The 19,789-nt window shown below is 44.0% G+C and overlaps 1 protein-coding gene and 2 pseudogenes across 1 annotated transcript in view; 1 reads left to right on the top strand and 2 right to left on the bottom strand.

Annotated features, from left to right (window-relative positions):
- LOC101610564 (zinc finger protein 709-like) overlaps positions 1 to 17,522 on the bottom strand; it is a 77,360-nt gene extending 59,838 nt beyond the window's left edge. Inside the window, exon 1 of the mRNA XM_045143726.1 lies at positions 17,430 to 17,522. Within this exon, the coding sequence (XP_044999661.1) occupies positions 17,430 to 17,432 (3 nt within the window). The 5' untranslated portion in view covers positions 17,433 to 17,522. The remainder of the gene's footprint in view (positions 1 to 17,429) is intronic.
- LOC123458728 lies at positions 809 to 1,577 on the bottom strand (annotated as a pseudogene).
- On the top strand, positions 4,863 to 5,932 carry LOC101609986 (annotated as a pseudogene).
- Positions 17,523 to 19,789: the final 2,267 nt, after the last annotated feature.

Below are 19,789 nucleotides of genomic sequence, written 5' to 3'. Positions count from 1 at the left end.
AAAGTATGAAATATCAAAGAATTACTTGTTTGGGGTGTGTTCCTTTAGACTCAAGGTCCAGTACAAAAGGTAGCCCAAATAGTTAAAAAGTAGTTCAATATCAGCTTGTACTGTTAAGTCAGAAGGCCACCACTTAAAGATATTCCTGCCCCACCCAAAATTCCTGTGCAGGAGGAAATTATGTATTAAAATAAAGATGAAGCCCCGCCCACAACGCATGTGCAAAACCACTTGTCAGTTACAAGAATATCCTCAAAAACAACAAAAATCTTTTATACAATTGGAGGCATCGAAGCCAGAGAGATACAAGAACCCCACCCTGCTGAGGTGGACAGGTAACTGGGATAAAACTGTTCCACGGGCGCGCTGCAAGCTGTGCTACTCAGAAAGGGAGGGTGCGGAGGAACTGGCTCCCAATGTTCTGCGCTGTGCGTGCTCCTTCACGTCAGGCCAGTTTGGTTCCCTGTATCTGGTGTCAAATATCAACAAAAACAAAACCAAATACAAATCTAAAAGACGGCTAAGCAGGTGATGGTAACTAACTGCGTGAGTACCTTTTTATGCACCTATGATTTGCCATAGCTCTGGCACCATCAGGACGTGTACAAAGATTACCTGCCTAATTTTTGAAGATGAAGATGTCTTTCATGGTGGCAGAAGTCCATGCAAGATTTGTAAACAGCGATACAAGATACTGTAAACATAACTTAACAGAGCATGTATAAAACAGAAATAAATCTAAAGTTACAAGTGGGTAAAAATAAAACAAAACAGAGGGCAGCTTCATACAAAGTTCTCCCTCCTGCGCCAAGTAATTTTCTTTTTCCTTTTTTTTTTTTTCTTTTTTTGATTACAAATATAATCCTGAGCTGAAAAACTGGGAGTTGGAGGACAGCCATCTTTGCATACAAAATCTCCAAAGGATGCTTACTGTTTGCTTTTCTCTAGTGATACTCAATTGGCAAAACAGTTCTGAAGGTGTGACTTAGATGCTTAGAGTTTTGTGTGGCACCCAGGTCTGGAGCCTGCTGCGGCGCTTGCCATGGCTGCAGAAGCAGCAGCATCCTCTGCCTCTTCCAGTCCATCCTGGAGCTCGTGGCTGACGCTAGATGCAGGGCAGCGTGGGAGAGCCACTCCTTTCGGAGGCAACTCTGTAGAAAGGGTATACAGGAACTGAAGTAGGCCAGTCGATTAATCCAGCGAGGAATCTCTTTCCCACAAAGAATCTCTGATAATGCTGAAGAAAAGCGATTACAGTTTTTATGCATCAAATGATAAGCATTGCCTTTATATTCTTTCCCCGATTCTTCTACAATTTTTTCAATATCATCTTCTAGAAAGTCAGTGCTCCCTAAAACAACAGCTTCTTTAAATTTAAATGTTTCTCCTAGTTCAGAAGCATTTCCTGGGGAAATTTCAAATATTCCAGAAAAAGGATAAGGATGGCCACCATAAGCAAATTCTCTGCCATACACTTCAATTCCTGAATGAAAAACTCCAGTTCCAATGGATGAGGTGTATTCATGCATCCAGTACATGTCGTACATGCTGAGCACCACTAACTGGGTAGCCCCCATCCGCTCCCACGGCTGCCGCCTCTCTTCAAGCCGCTAGGTCTCCGCGAGGCGGACGCCGCCACCCCCGTGGGTGCTCCACGGGAGCCTGAGCCTGGGCACTAAGCATCCAGCCCAGCCCACCGCAACCCGGGGGGAAGCATCGGGCAGGCAGGCCGCTCCAGGGCACCGCCGATGGGGACTTAGGTGTGCGGAGGAGCCGGCCAGACCATGGCAACAAAACTGGATATTTATATGTAGAAGGGTGAAAATAGATCCTTTTCTCTCTCCATGCACAAGAGTCAAGTCCAAATAGATCAGGGACCTTAATATCAGACCTAAAACTCTGAACTTGCTAGAGGAAAAATTATGGGAAACCCTTCAACATATTGGCATAGGCAATAACTTTCTGAATATAACCCCAGTTGCTCAGGAAATAAAACCACTAATCAACCACTGGGACCTTATGAAATTACAAAGCTTTTGTACAGCTAAGGACACTGTGAATAGAGCAAAGAGACAACCTAATGAATAGGAGAAAATCTTTGCCAGCTATATATCTGACAGAGAATTAATACCTATAATATACAGAGAACTCCAAAAACTAAATAATAAGAAATCAAACAACCCAATTAAAAAATGGGCTATGCAGAAAGCCAAGCACCACATGTTCTCTCTCATATGTGGATCCTAGCTACAGATGACTGGGCTTCTGCGTGAGAATGAAAATACTTAGTAGCAGAGGCCAGTAAGTTAAAAAGGAGACATAAAGGGTAGAGAAAGGAAGGGAGGAGGATACTTAATAGGTTGATATTGTATATATGTAATTACAATGATTGTAATGGGGAGTTAATATGATGGAGAATGGAATTTCAAATGGGAAAGTGTGGGGGTGGGGAGGGAGGGAATTACCATGGGATATATTTTATAATCATGGAAAATGTTAATAAAAATTAAAAAAAAATGGGCTATGGAACTAAATACAGAATTACCAAAAGAAGAAATACAAATGGCATATAAGCATCTAAAGAAAAAAGGTTCTACATCCCTAGCCATCAGGGAAATACAGATTAAAATTATGTTGAGATTCCATCTCACTCCTGTCAGAATGGCTACCATGATGACAACAAATAACTATAAATGCTGGCAATGATACAGAAAAAGAAGAACCCTTCTACATTGTTGGTGGGAATACAATCTGGTCCAGTCATTGTGGAAATCAGTGGGGAGGTTCCTGAGACAGCTAAAAATAGATTCATCATATGACCCACCTATACCAACCTAGGCATATATCCTAAGGACTCATCTCACTACCTTAGAGATACTTGCTCAACCATGGTTTACTGCCACTCAATTCACAATAGCTGGGAAACAGAACCAGCCTAGAAGTCCCTCAACTGATGAGCGGATAATGAAGATGTGGCACATTTACACAATTGAGTTCTACTCAGAAGTAAATTAAAATGAAGTTATGAAATTTGCAGGGAAATGGATGGATCTGGAAAGGATTATACTAAGTGAGGTAACCCAGGCCCAGAAAGCCAAAGGTCACATGTTCTCTCTCATATGTGGATCCTAGCTACATATGTTTAGACTTGTGTGTGAGATGGAGCCAAAAATCATTAGCAAAGGCCAGTAACCTAGAAAAAAAGCTATAAGGGAGGTAGTAAAGCTAGGGAGAACTTAAGGGGATGGTATTGTATATATGCAAGCAGAAGAAGAGATTACAGGGAGTGGAATGGCCTAAGCAAGGCCACGGAAAGAGACTGAGTAAAAGAAGGGTGGGGGAAGGGTCAATCAAAATTCAAGATATTCTGAATAAGACATATAAAAGCCTACTTTTTTGGGTAATGGCACACTCAGAAGCCATAGACTGTTACTAGAAAATTTTCAGTGCCAGGGATGAGATACCTTCCAGTGAGTTGTTGGCCAAAAAGGTCCCTATTGCCCCCCAAACATTATAGGCCATTGTAAAGGGCCTTGGTTTCCCACCCAAAACAGATGGTAAGACCCAATCACTGAAGATTCCACATGCCCAGGTGCCAAAGTCACTGAGAAATCAAGCTGGGGCTGAGCTGAAAACCTTCTTCCTATATACGAACTGACTGAAAGCTGGAAAAACCTTCACTGCATGCAGCCCTATGGGAGACAGAAGTCATCAGAGGTGAAAACAGTGGACACTGCAAGCCTCCAGTTTGGCCAGCCAGGCCAAATGTCCAAATGGGTGCAATAGAGGCATGTCTGTTCTGGGTGAAAACAACTGCTGTCTAATTTGGCTGGAGACCCGCTCTATGGGATGGGGGGTGGGGGCGGGGGTGGAATCCATGCCTGGTACTGAAAACCTAGCCAAAAGCAGGTCATGAGCCTTAGCAGTGTACTGCCTGCTCTTGTGTGGCTAAATACATATATCATGCTCACCAAACTTCCCTGTAAGCATTTTACCTAACATTCATACCCATATATTAATACTACTCTCACTTTGGGTTACAGAAACTTCTCTTTTCAGATGGTGGTGACCACTGGGATGACCCTAAAGGCAACATAGTGCTAAGAAGTGACAGAGGAGTGTCCAACACTGAAACATCTCTACCACACCCTCCAAGGCTCAGGGTCCATTGCAGAAGAGGTGGTGGAAGGAATGTAAGAGCAAAGGAAGGGTACAACTCCTTACATTGAAACTCTCTGGACAGAAATTGGTTTTGACATCCATGACCTTGCAGTGTCTAGTAGTATCTTCACAAAACTCTTACAGTAGGAGGAAAAAATGATGAAATCAAAGTAAAAGAGAGACTAACCAGGAGAGGAAGGGGATATGATGGAGAGTACTGTTGTTAAGGGAAAAGTGGGGGAGGGAATTATCATGGCTTATTGTCTGTTAAGTATAGAAGTTTGTCCAAAAAAAATTTTTAAGCCAGGCCTGGTGGCACATACCTTTAATCCAGGAGGCAGAGGTAGGAGGATCACTGTGAGTTTGGAAATACATAATGAATTCCAGGTCAGCCTGAGCTAGTGCGAGATGTACCTTGAAAAACCAAAATAATTAAATACATAAAAAATTCTTTTGCTCTCCATGGTAGGACGTCAGGAAACCGCAGATGAGAAGGGGCGGGTGAAGCCCCGGGGTCCCCGGCCTCGGCGGCCCAGCCCGCTGCACTTCAACGCTACGGCCCGAGGCGAGCTAAGAGGACGTGGGCCGAAGGGGAAAGCGGAGGCAGAGGGGCGGGGCCTCCGCCCACCGAGCCCCGACCGCGGCGTCTCTACCGTACGAACGCGAGGAAACCGGAACTGGCCCGAAGGGGCGGTGAGGCCATGGAGGGGCGGGGCCTTCGTCAGCGCCTCCGCAGCGACCGAGGCGCGACGGCGGCTACCGAGGGGCTCGGGGAGCCCGGCCAGCCCGAGCAGCCGCCTCCCCCGCCGCACCCGCCGCCGTCCCTGCAGCCGCCGGAAGAAGAGATGGCGGCGGAGGTGGAGGAAGCAACGGCGTCTCCTATGGACGACGGCTTTCTGAGTCTGGACTCGCCTACCTATGTCTTGTACAGGCATTTTCGAAGAGTTCTCTTAAGTCTCTTCTAAAGGATCTCCAAGAGGAAATGAATTACATCACTGCAATAACTGAAGAACAGCCCAAAAACTATCAAGTTTGGCATCATAGGCGAGTGTTAGTGGAATGGCTAAAAGACCCATCTCAAGAGCTTGAGTTCATTGCTGGTGTTCTTAATCAGGATGCAAAGAATGACCATGCCTGGCAGCATCGACAGTGGGTCATTCAGGAATTTAGACTTTGGGAGAATGAGCTGCAGTATGTAGACCAGCTCCTCAAAGACGATGTGAGAAACAACTGTGTCTGGAACCAGAGACACTTTGTCATCTCTAACACCACTGGCTACGGAGATCGTGCTATGTTGGAGAGAGAAGTCCAGTACACTGTGGAGATGATTAAATTAGTACCACATAATGAGAGTGTGTGGAACTACTTGAAAGGGATCCTGCAAGATGCCAGTCTTTCAAAATACCCCAATCTATTAAGTCAGTTGCTTGATTTACAACCAAGTCACAGTTCCCCCTACCTAATTGCCTTTCTGTGGATGTCTATGAAGACATGCTAGACAACCAATGTGACAAGGAGGACATTCTTAATAAAGCATTAGAGTTATGTGAGATCCTAGCTAAAGAAAAGGACACTATAAGAATATTGGAGATATAATGGAAGATCCCTTCAAAGCAAACATAGCAGAGAAAGTGACATACCAACATGGGTATAGTAGTGACACCATCCAGAAGTGGTTAGATTACTTTTATTTTCTTAAGGGCCTCTAATGCAAGAGTTTAAAACTAGAGAGATCATTCCCTTACCTGTGATATAAAATATGCATTGCCCAGGACTGGAGAGATGGCTTAGCGGTTAAGCGCTTGCCTGTAAAGCCTAAGGACCCCGGTTCGAGGCTCGGTTCCCCAGGTCCCACGTTAGCCAGATGCACAAGGGGGCGCACGCGTCTGGAGTTCGTTTGCAGAGGCTGGAAGCCCTGGCACACCCATTCTCTCTCTCTCCCTCTATCTGTCTTTCTCTCTGTGTCTGTCACTCTCAAATAAATAAATAAATAAATAAATAAATAAATAAATAAATAAATAAATAAATAAATAAATAAATAAATAAAAGAAAAATGCATTGCCCAGGTGTTGCTTCTTAACAAGAACTAAGTATGATATTCCTGTGTGCTACTGCTATTCAGTCTAGCTCTAAAAAAAACTTGGTCCTTTCAAAGCAGAGTGATTGCTGCAAAGTAAAGGAGCTACTGCTTCTGGGTCTTACCCACATTAACGAATCCAGCACCACCTCTTCACTGGAAGATAGATGTGTAATGACTGAAGGTGATTTATATGTGATTGATTTGAGGCAACTTAAATATTGGTGCAATAAACAGAGAATACAACTGTTCCATTACAGCTGCTATGTCACACTCACAGTATCTTGCTATCACTGTAACCAACTAATGCCAAAAGAAATGTTTTATAATAAAATCACAGATGTATCTTTAAAATTTTTTTTTTTTTTTTTTTTTTTTTTTTTTGGTTTTTCGAGGTAGGGTCTCACTCTGGTCCAGGCTGACCTGGAATTAACTCTGTAGTCTCAGGGTGGCCTTGAACTCACGGCGATCCTCCTACCTCTGCCTCCCGAGTGCTGGGATTAAAGGCGTGCGCCACCACGCCCGGCAAAATTTTTTTTTAAATACACATGTGCACCAGGGCCTCCTCTCACTGCAAATGAGCTCCACATGCTTGTGCACTTTGTGCATCTGGTTCTTCATGGGTACTGGGGAATTGAATGCAGGTCATCAGGCTTTGCAGGGAAGCACCTTAATCACTGAGCCATCTCATCAGCCTTAAAAAATACTTTAATTGGGGCTGGAGTGATGGCTCAGCAGTTAAGACGCCTGTCTGGAAAGCCTAATGACCTGAATTCGATTCCCCAGTACCCATGTAAAGCCAGATGCCCAAAGTGTCGCATGCATCTGGACTTTATTTGCAGTGGGTAGGGGCCCTGGTGCATCCATTCATTCTCTCTCTTCTCTCTCCTCACAAATAAATAAAATAAAATACTACTTTAAAATTTTACTTATTTGTGTGACAGAGAAAGTCAGAAAGAAAAAAATATTTTACAAATTTTTAGCTATCAGTTCTATACAGATGCCCAAAATGCATGTATATAATTGATACCATAAACATCACTCTCTTTTTACCCCTTTGCTGTTTCTGCTTGCTACTTCTATGAATTTACCTATTTTACACTGTACATGAGGCCACACAGTACCTGCCTTTCTGCTCCTCTTATTTCACTAAGTGTAATATATGCCCAAGTCCATCCATGGTAATGCAAATGGCAGAACTTTTTCCTTTGTAAGGCTAAATACATTTGATTTTATGTATATACCACATTTATGCTACCTATTATACCACTTAAGGATATTTAGGGTGTTAATATATCTATCTGGCTATCTGAATAAAGCTGTACTGAGAAAAGGAATACAAATCCTCTGATTTAGGGTCTGGCAAGATGGCTCCACAGGTAAAAGAACTTGCCACATAAATATGAGGGCTGGAGAGGGCCTCAGTTTGCCTATATAAGAAGACTACCATGAGGCTGGAGAGATTTCTCAGTGGTTCCTTAACCACTTGCCTTGCCTGCAAAGCTTAACAACTGGGTTCAATTCCCCAGTACCCATGTAAAGCTAGATGCACAAAGTATTGCATACATCTGGAGTTCGTTTGCAGTGCCTATTCTCTATTTCTGTCTGTCTCTCTTCTCTCTGCCTCTCTCTGCTTGCAAGTAAATAAATAATATCTTCAAAATAAAGCCCAACATGGGCCACACAGGCCTGTAACCCTAGTCCTATGAGGGACAGAGATAGGAGAGACATTAGAGTTCACAGGTCAGCCACCATGACTGAAAATGAGAGCTCTAGATTTGGTGCAAAATTCCATCTCAAGGAATGACACAGAAGAGCAATGAGAAGATGCCAGTGTTCTCCTATGGCTTCTGAATCATGCAAACAGGACACAAACATTTGCACACACGTGTGCATACACTATATACAAACACAAACATGCCAGAAAAAATAAAAAGATGCTGATTTCAATAGCTTTAGATATATATATACAAATGGGATGGCTGGATCACATATTTCTGAGATTTTGTTTTGATTTATTTTATTGAAGCAGGGTCTCACTCTAGCCCAGGCTGATCTAGAACTCACTCTAGCTCAGCAGGCTAGATCCTCCTACTTCAGCCCATTGCATAGATCCAATGACCACAAAAACTTGATAATAAATTATAGATACTTAATAATAAATTCAGAAAATAGAGTTTAGGAACTGAAAGTCCTGCCTCACCAAGCTGCTAGACCACCAGCCTCTTTTTAAAACAAACAAACAAACAAAACCAATATCTCCTTAATCTATTTGCAAGTGAAGAGAAAGAAAAAGAGCACCAGGACCTCTTGCCTACCACGTCCAGATGTATGCTCCACTTTCTGCATCTGGCTTTACAAGGTTACTGGTGAGTTGGACCCAGGCCAACAGTCTTTGCAAGCAAGCACCTTTCAACACTGCATCATTTCCCAAGCCCCATCTTCTTTTTTCTTGGGGGTGGGTACGTCTTGGCTCTTCATCAGCAACAGTGTTTACTTCCTAATACTTGGTACCACATGGTAAAATAAAAGCTGTGTGGTGATGCATGTCTTTAATCCCAGCACTCAGGAGGGAGAGGTAGGAGGATCACCATGAGTTCAAGGCCACTCTGAGACTACATAGTGAATTCCAGATCAGCCTGGACTAGAGCAAGACACTACCTCACCAAAAATAAATAAATAATAATACAATTATAAAGTGTGCTTTCAGTTAAGATAAAATGGTTTAACACAAAAAGTTGTTTCTCTGTATTTCTTACGCCTAGTTGTTTCTATAATCCAAACTTAATTCCTTATAATAAGTTGATAAATTTATTAGCCTATATCAAGGTTAAAATTCAGGTATACATAGCCCTCCTATGTTAAGCTTTGACTACTGAAAAAAACTAGTCCTTATCAAAATTAAGATATTTTTATGTAGCCTTGTTTGTTTAAGCTTAATCTATGTGAGACATTAGTCAAAAATTCAAGATTGAGGGCTGGAGAGATGGCTTAGCAGTTAAGCGCTTGCCTGTGAAGCCTAAGGACCCCGGTTCGAGGCTCAATTCCTCAGGACCCATGTTAGCCAGATGCACAAGGGGGCGCAGGAGTCTGGAGTTCGTTTGCAGTGGCTGGAAACCATGGCGCACCCGTTCTCTCCCTCTCTCTCTCTCTTTCTCTCTCTGTCACTCTCAAATAAATAAATAACAAAAAAAAATTCAAGATTGAGCCGGGCATGGTGGCACACACCTTTAATCCCAGCACTCGGGAGGCAGAGGTAGGAGGTAAGTTCAAGGCCATCCTGAGACTACAGAGAGAATTCAGCCTGAGCTAAAGTGAGGCCCTACCTCAAAAAACCAAAAATAAAATAAAATAAATAAATATATTTGTATGTATGTGTGTGTGTATACACACACACACACACACACACACACACACACACACATACACACACACACACATTCATACATACACAAGATTGATGTAAACGACCTTCTGGACCTTTAAAAAAAAAAGCCATCTCTCCAGCTCTATCATTAGTTCTCCCAAAGCTAAAGACCTTTTAACTTCGGACTGAGTAAGTAAAAACTAAACTTTCTACTCCAAATATTACTAAACCTAGTTTCTTATATTTCCCACGTCCACCTTAAATACACCAAATCTTATTTACAAAAATTTCAACCAACTCTTCTTTCTCACTTCTACAGAAAGCATTCCTTGTCTCCGTACTTCCTACATTATTATTTTCAACCCTATATGTGGGTTCCTGTGTCCTCCAGGGCCCAGCTATGGTCCCCCCGAAAGCAACCAGGCAACCAGGGTAGGTGAGCGCATGAAAGTAAAAGACTTTCAGGAGGAGTTTCAGTGAACAGCTCTCTCGGTTTGTTGTCAGGGAAAATGGGTTTATAAGCATCTGAGGGGGGAACCCTAAGGAATTGGACATACTAAGTGCATTTCTGATGCCTAATTAGCATATGAGGACATTCATTCTAGCACATAAGCAATGGTGGGGGGGGGGTTTTCAGGTGATCTAGGGACTCAGGACTGTGTGAAGGCTGGTGGCTGATAAGGAGTTTCCTAGGCAACGGGCCAAAGGTCACAGGGTTATGGGCAAAGCCTAAGTTCAGGTGTGCCAGGCTTGGAGAGGAAGTGGCCTTCTGTAGCCCGGGGTCCTTAGCCATGCGTAGAAGTTCAGACCCCTCTCCTGAAGGCTTCAGCCTGTGCCTGGCAGTGCCTGACACCTATATATAATACTCATGAATTGCCTGTGTGACAGTTTGAAGGGATGCCCCCCAATATATTCAGGATTTTATTAAAGCTTGTAATTTAGATCTGCAGTCACCTGGCTGGAGGAGGTGTTACTGTGGGTGGATCCTAGGATCCAACCCTAAGGTGTGCGGGTGGACTTGGAATTCCAGTCTAAAGATGTGCAGAGTGCTTGAGTTCTGCCTTGGAGTTTTGAAGTGTGCTTAAGGTGCTGGTGTGAGTTTTGAGTTTTGGCATGTGGCTTTTCTCTCTCAGCAAGGACCTATGAAAGCAGGCCAGCTTCTTCTGCCATATAGAACTTCCCCTGGATCTGTAAGCCTCAATAAATATCTTTTTCTCCATAACTGTGCCTGATTTGGAAGTGAGTCCCAACAACCTGATGCTGTCTGCTATAGCCTATAAATGTCATGTCATATGGGGAAAACTTCATATTGATATATAATGACCAGATCATAATGGCTAATAGATTTAATATGATCTAGGAGTTTCTATCATAATGGCTCTGATTAATATCCCTCTCCTAAAGAACTGCCTTTGTGCCTGATTTCCGCCTTATCTATAAGACTAAGAGAAAGCCTCTTAGCCACATAGGACAACATACACATGAAGTACAAAATGATGTTTGACAATCCCAAAAGCTGCACCTGTGTGTCTGTGTGGCAGTTTGAATAGTTGGCCACCAACATATTCAGTGTTTTATAAGTTTGTAGTTTTTATCTGCAGCCACCTGGCTGGAGACGGTGTCAATGGATGGATCTTAAAGTGTGGAGGTGGGCTGGTGAAGATGGCTTAGCAGTTAAGTGCTTGCCTGTGAAGCCCAAGGACCCTGGTCTGAGGCTCAATTCCCCAGGACCCAGATTAGCCACATGCACAAGGAGGCACACACATCTGTAGTTCATTTGCAGTAGTTGGAGGCCCTGGCGCACCCATTCTCTCTTTCTCTCTCTCTCTCTCTCTCTACCTCTTTCTCTCTCTGTCTGTCACTCTCAAATAAATAAAATAAATTAATTAATTTAACTGTGGAAGTAGGTATTGGTTCAGTAAGGCTCTGCCCCAGCTAGGCCTAAGATTCAAATTCCTACTTAGGCAGAAGACCTGAGCCAGGCCCCTAGACATGCCCAGGCATGCCCAAGACTTGCCCAAGACTTGTCCAAGACTTGTCCTTTCTGCCTCTCTGCCCCAGCCAATCAAAAGAATACAAGTACAGTTACTGTTTAAACCAACCAATCATGTAACTGCCCCCTACTTCTTTGTTCAAATCCCTATAAAAACCCTGCCCTCCTGCTACTCAGGGCTTTTGCATGGATCCACTGTGCTAGTGAAGTCAAGAGTCCGAGCTTAAGCCCAAAATAAAGCTCTTTGCCTTTGCATGCATGTTTGGTTCTCCCTAGTGGTCACTGGGGGCACCAAAAACTGGGCATAACAATAACCACTCTGTATTCATTGGCTCCTTTCTAGCTGCCTGTGTTTCCAGATGCAGATTTCTTTATCCTGATAATACACAAGTCCTAAAGTTCTCCCAACATAGCTCTATCTCAGGGACCTCTATGTCCTGAGGCTTCTTGGTAAGTGTGGTGGTTTGAATATAATAGATGGCCCCCAATATATTCAGTTGTTTGTTTGTACTTTGCATCTATAGCCATCTACTGAAGGCAATGTCACTGGGTGATCTCAAGGTGTGGTTGTGGGTTTCAGATTTCAATCTAAAATTATGCAAAGTGTGCCAAGCTGGAGTTCCTGAAGTGTGCTGTTTGGCTTTTGACATATAGGCTTGTACTTCCCTCTCTCTGCTTGGTCCTGTGAAGGCAGGCCAGCTTCTTCTGCCATTATGGAACTTCCCCTGGATCTGTAGGCTTCAATAAATATCCCTTCCTCCATAACTGTGGCTGGTCTGGAAGTTCATATCTCAGCGAACCTGAATCTGTCTGCTACAGTAACCCTCCCTCCACATTTTTCCTCTTTTGTGTAACTGTGTAGAGTATCATTCAAACTGCCCCTCCAAACTGGAAGAAGATTAAAATTGAGGAGTTACTCCTTTTCTGTATGGCACACCCAACAAAATACACCTTTCATACTATTTGTACTCCTACTTATAATTTTACCTTGCATTTTAAAATTGTATACATAGATATCTCCTAAAACATCTTAATGCTGTCACCCAATCTATTACCCAAGACAAAATAAAAACAATGCTCTCCTTCACTCATTCCATAATCCAAATTCAACAGACTTGAACCCCTCTCATCAGGAAGTAGTAAGATCATGAGAATTCATCTTCCCTACTCCTACCCTATAAAAGAGTATTGAATGAAGGAGTTAGCATGTCATAAATTGAACATACTACTGGTGAACATCAAGAAATCTGACAGGAGATAGCCCCCTGCTATGTTGAAAACCTCAGGGGAACCAGATATCTGCCTGGTAGTCTCTGAAGAAGTTCACTGCCTTTACACTTGCTAATGCTTCTCCCTTCCCCCTTTCCTTGGACATAAAAACCTTTCTGATCGTAAGATGGGTGGACACCTCACATTTCCAGAGTCTCTAATGATGAGATGTGAAGTGTCCTTCTATGACTAGACTTCCTTCCAATAAAGTCTAATTCCTCTGTCATAGATATCCCTACTTTTCTCTTTTCTTTTGCTAGCAGTGGTGATAACTGTAATCCCAGCACTGGGGAAACTGGGGAAGATCCTGTGAGTTCAAGGCCAGCCTGAGTTTTAGGTCAGCCTGGGCTAGGCATTGCCTCAACCCACTTTACCCCACGGTGGAATAAGGAGCAAAAGAACTGCTGTGAAAATACCATAATGAAACCTAATTCTCCATATGCTGAAAAAAAAATATACTAAAAATAAAGATCTGGAGAAATGACTTACTGGTCATCTAGTATGCTAGTCCAGGTTCAATTTCCCAGCCATGCACAATGTAAAGCTAGACAGGAATTCATTTGTAGTGTCAAAAGGTTGTGGCATACACACCTACACACACACAAGCAAATAATTTTCTAAAAACATCTTATTTATTTATTTACTTACTTATTTATGTGTGAGAGAGAGAGAGAGAAAGAAAGAGGCAAATAGAGAATGGGTGTGCCAGGGCCTCTAGACACTGCAAACGAACTCCCGATGCATGTGCCACAATGTGCACCTGGCTTACGTAGGTACCAAGGAATTGAACCTGGGTCCTTAGGCTTCACAGGCAAGCACCTTAATCACTAAGCCATCTACCCAGCTCCAAATAATTTTTTTTTTTTTTTTTGGGTTTTAGTCCAGGCTGACCTGGAATTCACTATGTAGTCTCAGGGTGGCCTTGAACTCACAGCAATCCTCCTAACCTCTGCCTCCCCAGTGCTGAGATTAAAAGCATGCACCACCATGCCTGGCTCAAATAATAATTTAAAATATAACTCAGGCTCAATCAGGTGAGCATGTGATGGATGTGAAGTCCAAGGTCACCAGCCAGAATTACTACAGACAGCTCAAAAAAATTGTTGCTATAGTAGAAACTGTGATAACTGATTTGATTGTAAAATAATGGACACTACTGCAAGGGGATGCTCAGGGTCAACAAAGGTCCTTGAATTCCAAACCCTAGGTTTGTTTGTTTTCCAGGTTATTTTTTAAATATTTTATTTTTTTATTTGAGAGAAAGGAAGAGGCAGATAAAGGGAGCATTAGGGGCCTCCAACCACTGCAAACAAACTCCAGATGCATGCACCACCTTGTGCATCTGGTTTATGTGGGTACTGGGGAATTGAACCTGGCTCCTTAGGCTTTGCAGGCAAGCACCTTAACTGCTAAGCCATCTCCCTTAAGCCCTTGCTCTAGCTCAGGCTGACTTGGAATTTACTATGTAGGCTCAGGGTAGCCTTGTACTCAAAGCTATCCCCATATCTCTGCCTCTGAGGTGCTGGCCTTAAAGGTATGCACAGCCATGCCTGGCTTGTTTCTAATTTTAATCAAAGAATTGAATAAAAAGAAAACTGAGAATAATTATTAAATTATTCTGTTATTGAAGGAAGTACAGAGCCAACAAAAGGCACCCACATGGCTAGAGGTCCCATGTAGAGGACCTGGACAAAAAAAAAAAAAAAAAAAAAACATGGAAAGAAAATAGAGAAAACTCATGGAGCTCCTGCCATGTGGGGAGCTGGAAGGGATAAAGAACTCATGTGGAGAGTAAGGACTAGGGGTAACCCTGGCCCAACTGAGGAAAAAACTCACCCACAGCTGAAAGTTCCCAAGTGGTCAGAGAGCCTGCCCACTCCTTGTAAAGGTATTTATTACCTTATAGTTGTGGGCTGTCTTCTGACTCAGGTGAACCAGAAGGATAGCTGGTTGGCTAGGGCTAGGGGCTGGTCTCAGGAAGAGGCTAGCCCTGACACCAAGTTCCAGGGGTGAACTTGACCAACCATAACATTTTGTAGGAAAGACCTCCCTCCCAGGAGGGGTCCTGGTTGTTTGTGTAAAACAGGCCTAGGGAAATAGGCAAGAAATAAAAAGTCAGATCATCTTTGATTTCTAGCAAATGCAAACTTTCCTGCCTTTTTTACCTTCAGGGGTCCAGTCACCCTAACTGTACCCCACTTGCCCTACCTTCTATAAAAGAATGCATATGGATCATATGGTATTTACTGAATAAAATTGCACTTTAATTTTTTTGTTATTTTTAATAATAAATAGACAGCAAAAATAAATAAGCCCCAGGCACCTGTAACACAATCAAGGAAGGGGGAGGCCATGGAGACAGGAGGATCACTATGGCTTGCTGTCCAGTCAGTCTGATCAAGAAAGAGATAACTCCAGGTTCAATGAGAGACCCATCTCAAGGAAATAAGGCAGAGAGCTATGGTGGAAGACATTTAAATCATCTTCTAGCCTCTACACAAACACACATACAATAGGTAAATATAATAAACACCACTTTATGTGCCTGCCTCTATGTACGTACTCAGGAACTGAAAGTGAGCAGGCATTCCAAGCAAAGGGCTTTAATTGCGGAACAATATCCACAGCTCCAACGTTATTACTAAAAAATTTTTTAACAAATGTATTTAGCAAGGTGCGATGTTAAACCCAGTACTTGGAAGAACTCTATGAGTTCCAGGCTAGCCTAGGAATAGAATGAGTTACAGATCAGCCTGGGCTACAGTGAGGACTTACCTCAAAATAAATAAATAAAAAATAGAAACTAGCCTATAACTAGAGGTTTTGGTAGGGTGCCCATCCAAAGTGAGTTAACTCACAAAAGATGGAAAGCCAATTTTGTAAACAATATTTTTGGTCTCCAGAATGTCAAAACAACATGTGTTTTATGTTGTGCACTGACAAGGATAGAAGCTATTTCTTTGAGGTCAAAGGTGGAGCAACTTTCATTTAACCAAAGCATAAGGATCTTTTAACTTATCCAGCTTTGTAAGTTTTTATTATATGTCTGAATGAATGTCCTCGGTGGGAAGATGTCATTAATGCAATGCTATACCTGTGCTCCTAAGATAAAAGATAGATACACTTCATTTTACCTCCAAAGACTGGGTGCATCAGCAAGGCTGTTTTAGTTCCCCCAACATTAACCAGATAAAAGGTCTATCGGCAACCTTGGGAATTTTTTTTTTTTTTTTTACTTTTTAAAAATATTTATTTAAGAGAAAGAATAGGCATGCCAGGGTCTCCAGCTTCTGCAAATGAACTCCATACACATATTATCACCTTGTGCATCTATCTGGCTTACATGAGTCCTGGGAAATAGCACCTGGCTACTGTCTTTGCAAGCAAGCACCTTAACTGCTAAGTCATGTCTCCAGCAATTCTTTGTATCTTCCCTCAAAATCCCTTGATACACACTTTACATTATCGAACCAATGAGTCAAGTTAGTATATAAATCTTTTCAAGAGTGGGCTGGGAAGATGTTTCAGTGGTTACACGCATTTACAAAGCCTGTCAGCCAGGGCCTAGGTTCCATTTCTCAGTACCCACACAAAGCCAGAATACACAAAATGGTACATCTGTCTGGAATTGAAATAGCAAGAGGCCCTAGAGTACCCGTTCATTCTTTCTCTCAAGTAAATAAAGTGTTAAATAAATAAAATATAAAATAAATAGGGACTGTGGAGACAGCTCAGCAGTTAAAAGCACTTGCTTGCAAAGCCTAACAGTACGTTTTAGCCCCTAATATCCACAGACAGATGCACAAAGTTTGGGTCATCTATGTCTGGAGTTATCTGCAGGGGCAAGAGGGCCTGGAGTGCCCATGTTGGCTTACTAGTGTTCTCTCTCTCTCTCTCTCTCTCTCTCTCCCCCTCCCTCTCTCCTTCTCTCCCTCTCTCCCCTCTCTCCCTCCCTCCCACCCTCTCTCCCTGTCTGTCTCTGTCTCTCTCTGAAGTATTTTTTCTAAAGTTAAAGAAATCTTTTCAAGGTGATAAATCCAAGGAATGGCAGTGCTGACAGGCCAGATAAAACAGAAAGAAAAACAAAGAAGATAACAGGTGTGGTAGAGGTAGAGGAGGAAAGGTGGAGGGGGGGAATAACAAAACATCACTCCATCTGGAAAAATACAAAGATCGTGCTTCTGGCTGAAATACAGCAGCGATGACAACTGCTGATGAAGCTGGCATTCAGGTACGAGGGGAGAAGGTATCTGGAAGCACGGAACTCATTGCCAACCCAGCAAGGGGAAGCACTCAGCCCGGCTGCCCGCGGCGGCAGGACACGCAAGGGGAAACGGCTGTGGCCGGCGCGGCGCGGCGCGGCGCGGCGCGAGGAGGAGGAGCGCGGACCCCACGCCCGGCCGGCGGCTCCTCGCGGCCAGTCGCGGAGCTGCGGGCGGCAGCGCGGGGCGGGACTTCCGGCAGAGGCCACCGGACGCGCGCTGACTCCCGGCCAACGCGGGAGACCGCCACTGGCCCGGTCCAGCAGCCCCTCCCTGTCCTGGGCCTCGGGCGGCACTCACCATTTCCCGGCTTCCTCCCGAGGCCGCGCAGCGCCCAGCGCCCAGGCCTTCGGGCCGCAGCCACTCCGGAGCTGAAGAACGGCGGAAGCCTCCGCGTCCGCGCGCCGCCCACCCCGCCCCTTCCTGACGGCGCCTGTGATTGGACAGCTCGCACGGGTGCGCCCGCCCCCACCTGAGTGACAGCTGAAGGGGACGACCTCTCAGCATCTCTTGAGGGAGCTCTGTCCCTGCTGGGCTTTTGGGAGTTTTTTTTTTCACCCTTTTCTTTTCTTTTCCTTTCTTTTTTATTTATTTATTTATTCATTTATTTATTTGAGAAAGAGACAGATAGAATGGGCAAGCCAGGGCTTCCAGCCACTGCAAAGGAACCCCAGAAGCATGTGCCACCTTGTGCTTCTGTCTTACTTTGGTCCTGGTGAATTGAATCTGGATGTTTTGGCTTTGCAGGCAAGAGCCTTAAGCCCTAGGCCATCTCTCCAGCCCCTTTGTGTGTGTGTGTGTGTGTGTGTGTGTGTGTGTGTGTGTGTGTGTGATTTGATTGATTGATTGTTTTTTGTTTTTGAGGCAGGGTCTCACCGCAACCCAGGCTGACCTGGAACTAGTAGTGTAGCCCAGGCCGGCCTCCAACAGACATGTTCCTACCTCAGCTGCCCAAGTGCTGGGATTAAAGGCATGTGCCTCCATACCAGCTCTCCAGGGAATTGTTGCCCTTGTGATTCAGAGTACAAGAGTATATGCAGGAAATTCCGGAGTCACTTTCTAGATAAAGCATGGCTTTTTGTGTAAAGCAAGAGGAGTATGTAGGCCACGCCAGCCAGAAATGGAAAGTTCAGTACCAGGGAGATGGCCGAGTAGTTAAAGGTATTTGCCTGAGGACCCAGTACTTAAAGCCAGATGCACGAAGTGGTACATGCATCTCGAGTTCATTTACAATGGCAGGAGCCTCTGGCACTCTCCCTCTCGCTAATAAAATATGTATAAGTAAATGAAATAAAAGCTGAGCTGAGCATGGTAGTCCATGCCAGCAATTGTAACATTCAGGAGCCTGAGGCAAGATGGTCTTAAGTTTCTGACCAGCCTGGGCTACAGCAGCAAGACTGTCTTAAACATCAAGTAGGACTTTTGGTTAAGCTGGCAGAATAGCTCTTTCCACCCAGCGCTGAGCGATGGGCACTAAGACCCTGGTGAAGAACTGCATGGTGCTCACTGACAGCACACTGCAGCTATATGCTGCCTCTGGGCCACAAAAAGGGGACCAAGCTGACTCCTGAGGAGGAAGAGATTTTTTATTTATTTATTTGACAGAGATAAAGAAGGGGAAACAGAGAGAGAATGAGTCCACCAGGGTCTCCAGCCACTGCAAACGAACTCCAGACACACGCGCCACCTTGTTCATCTGGCTAATGTGGGTCCTGGGGAATCAAACCTGGGTCCTTTGGCTTTGCAGGCAAAAACACCTTAACTGCTAAGCCATCCCTCCAGCCCAGAAGATATTTTTAACAAACAAACAAAAAAGAAATCAAAGAAAATTAAAAAGTAATACCACGGAAGGAAAAAGAATGCCAAAATCAGCCCTCTTCTGGAGGAACAGTTTCAGCAGGGCAAGCTTCTGGCCTGCATTGCATTGAGTCCTGACCAGTGTGCCAGAGCAGATGGCTATGGGCTAGAGGGCAAGGAGCTGAAGTTCTGTCTGAGGAAGATCAAAGCCATCCATAGCCCATGTAATAAAGGTGTTTATTGTTGATGTTTAAAAAAAAGATGGGCCAGGCATGGTGGCACATGCTTTAATCCCAGCACCTGGGAGGCAGAGGTAGGAGGATCACTGTGAGTTCGAGGCCACCCTAAAACTACATAATGAATTCCAGGTCAGCCTGGGATAGACCAAAACCCTACCTTGAAAAACAAACAAACAAACAAAAAAGGCAGAATATGGGCTGGAGAATTTGCTCAATGGTTAAGGTGCTTGCCTACTAAGCCTAACGACCCAGGTTCAGTTCTCCAGTACCCACCTAAAGCTAAATGCACAAGGTGGCTCATGCATCTAGAATCATTTGCAGTGGTTAGAGGCCCTGGCACACCCATATTAATATTCTCTCCCTGCTCTTTGAGGTAAGCGACGAATTTTAGGCAATTAAAGACTATTGAGTCAAATTTTCAAGACACAAGAACTGCAGGATTTCCTTTTTGCACTTCTTTTCCTCCTTTTACTTTTGGTTGGCGCCATCACGTGGAATTGCAACAGGGCAACTGAAGCCTCTTGGCCAGGGCTACCCTCTGGCATTGGCTGAAGGCCCCTAGCTCCCTGTGTGAATCCCGACAGCCCATTCAGGCATTGGCAAAGACCTCCTATCTAGCCTCTC

This window comes from Jaculus jaculus, chromosome 2 (assembly GCF_020740685.1).
Source record: "Jaculus jaculus isolate mJacJac1 chromosome 2, mJacJac1.mat.Y.cur, whole genome shotgun sequence".
NCBI lineage: Eukaryota > Metazoa > Chordata > Mammalia > Rodentia > Dipodidae > Jaculus > Jaculus jaculus.
Note: the sequence above shows the minus strand (reverse complement) of the source record. Positions and strands in the feature narration are given on the sequence as shown.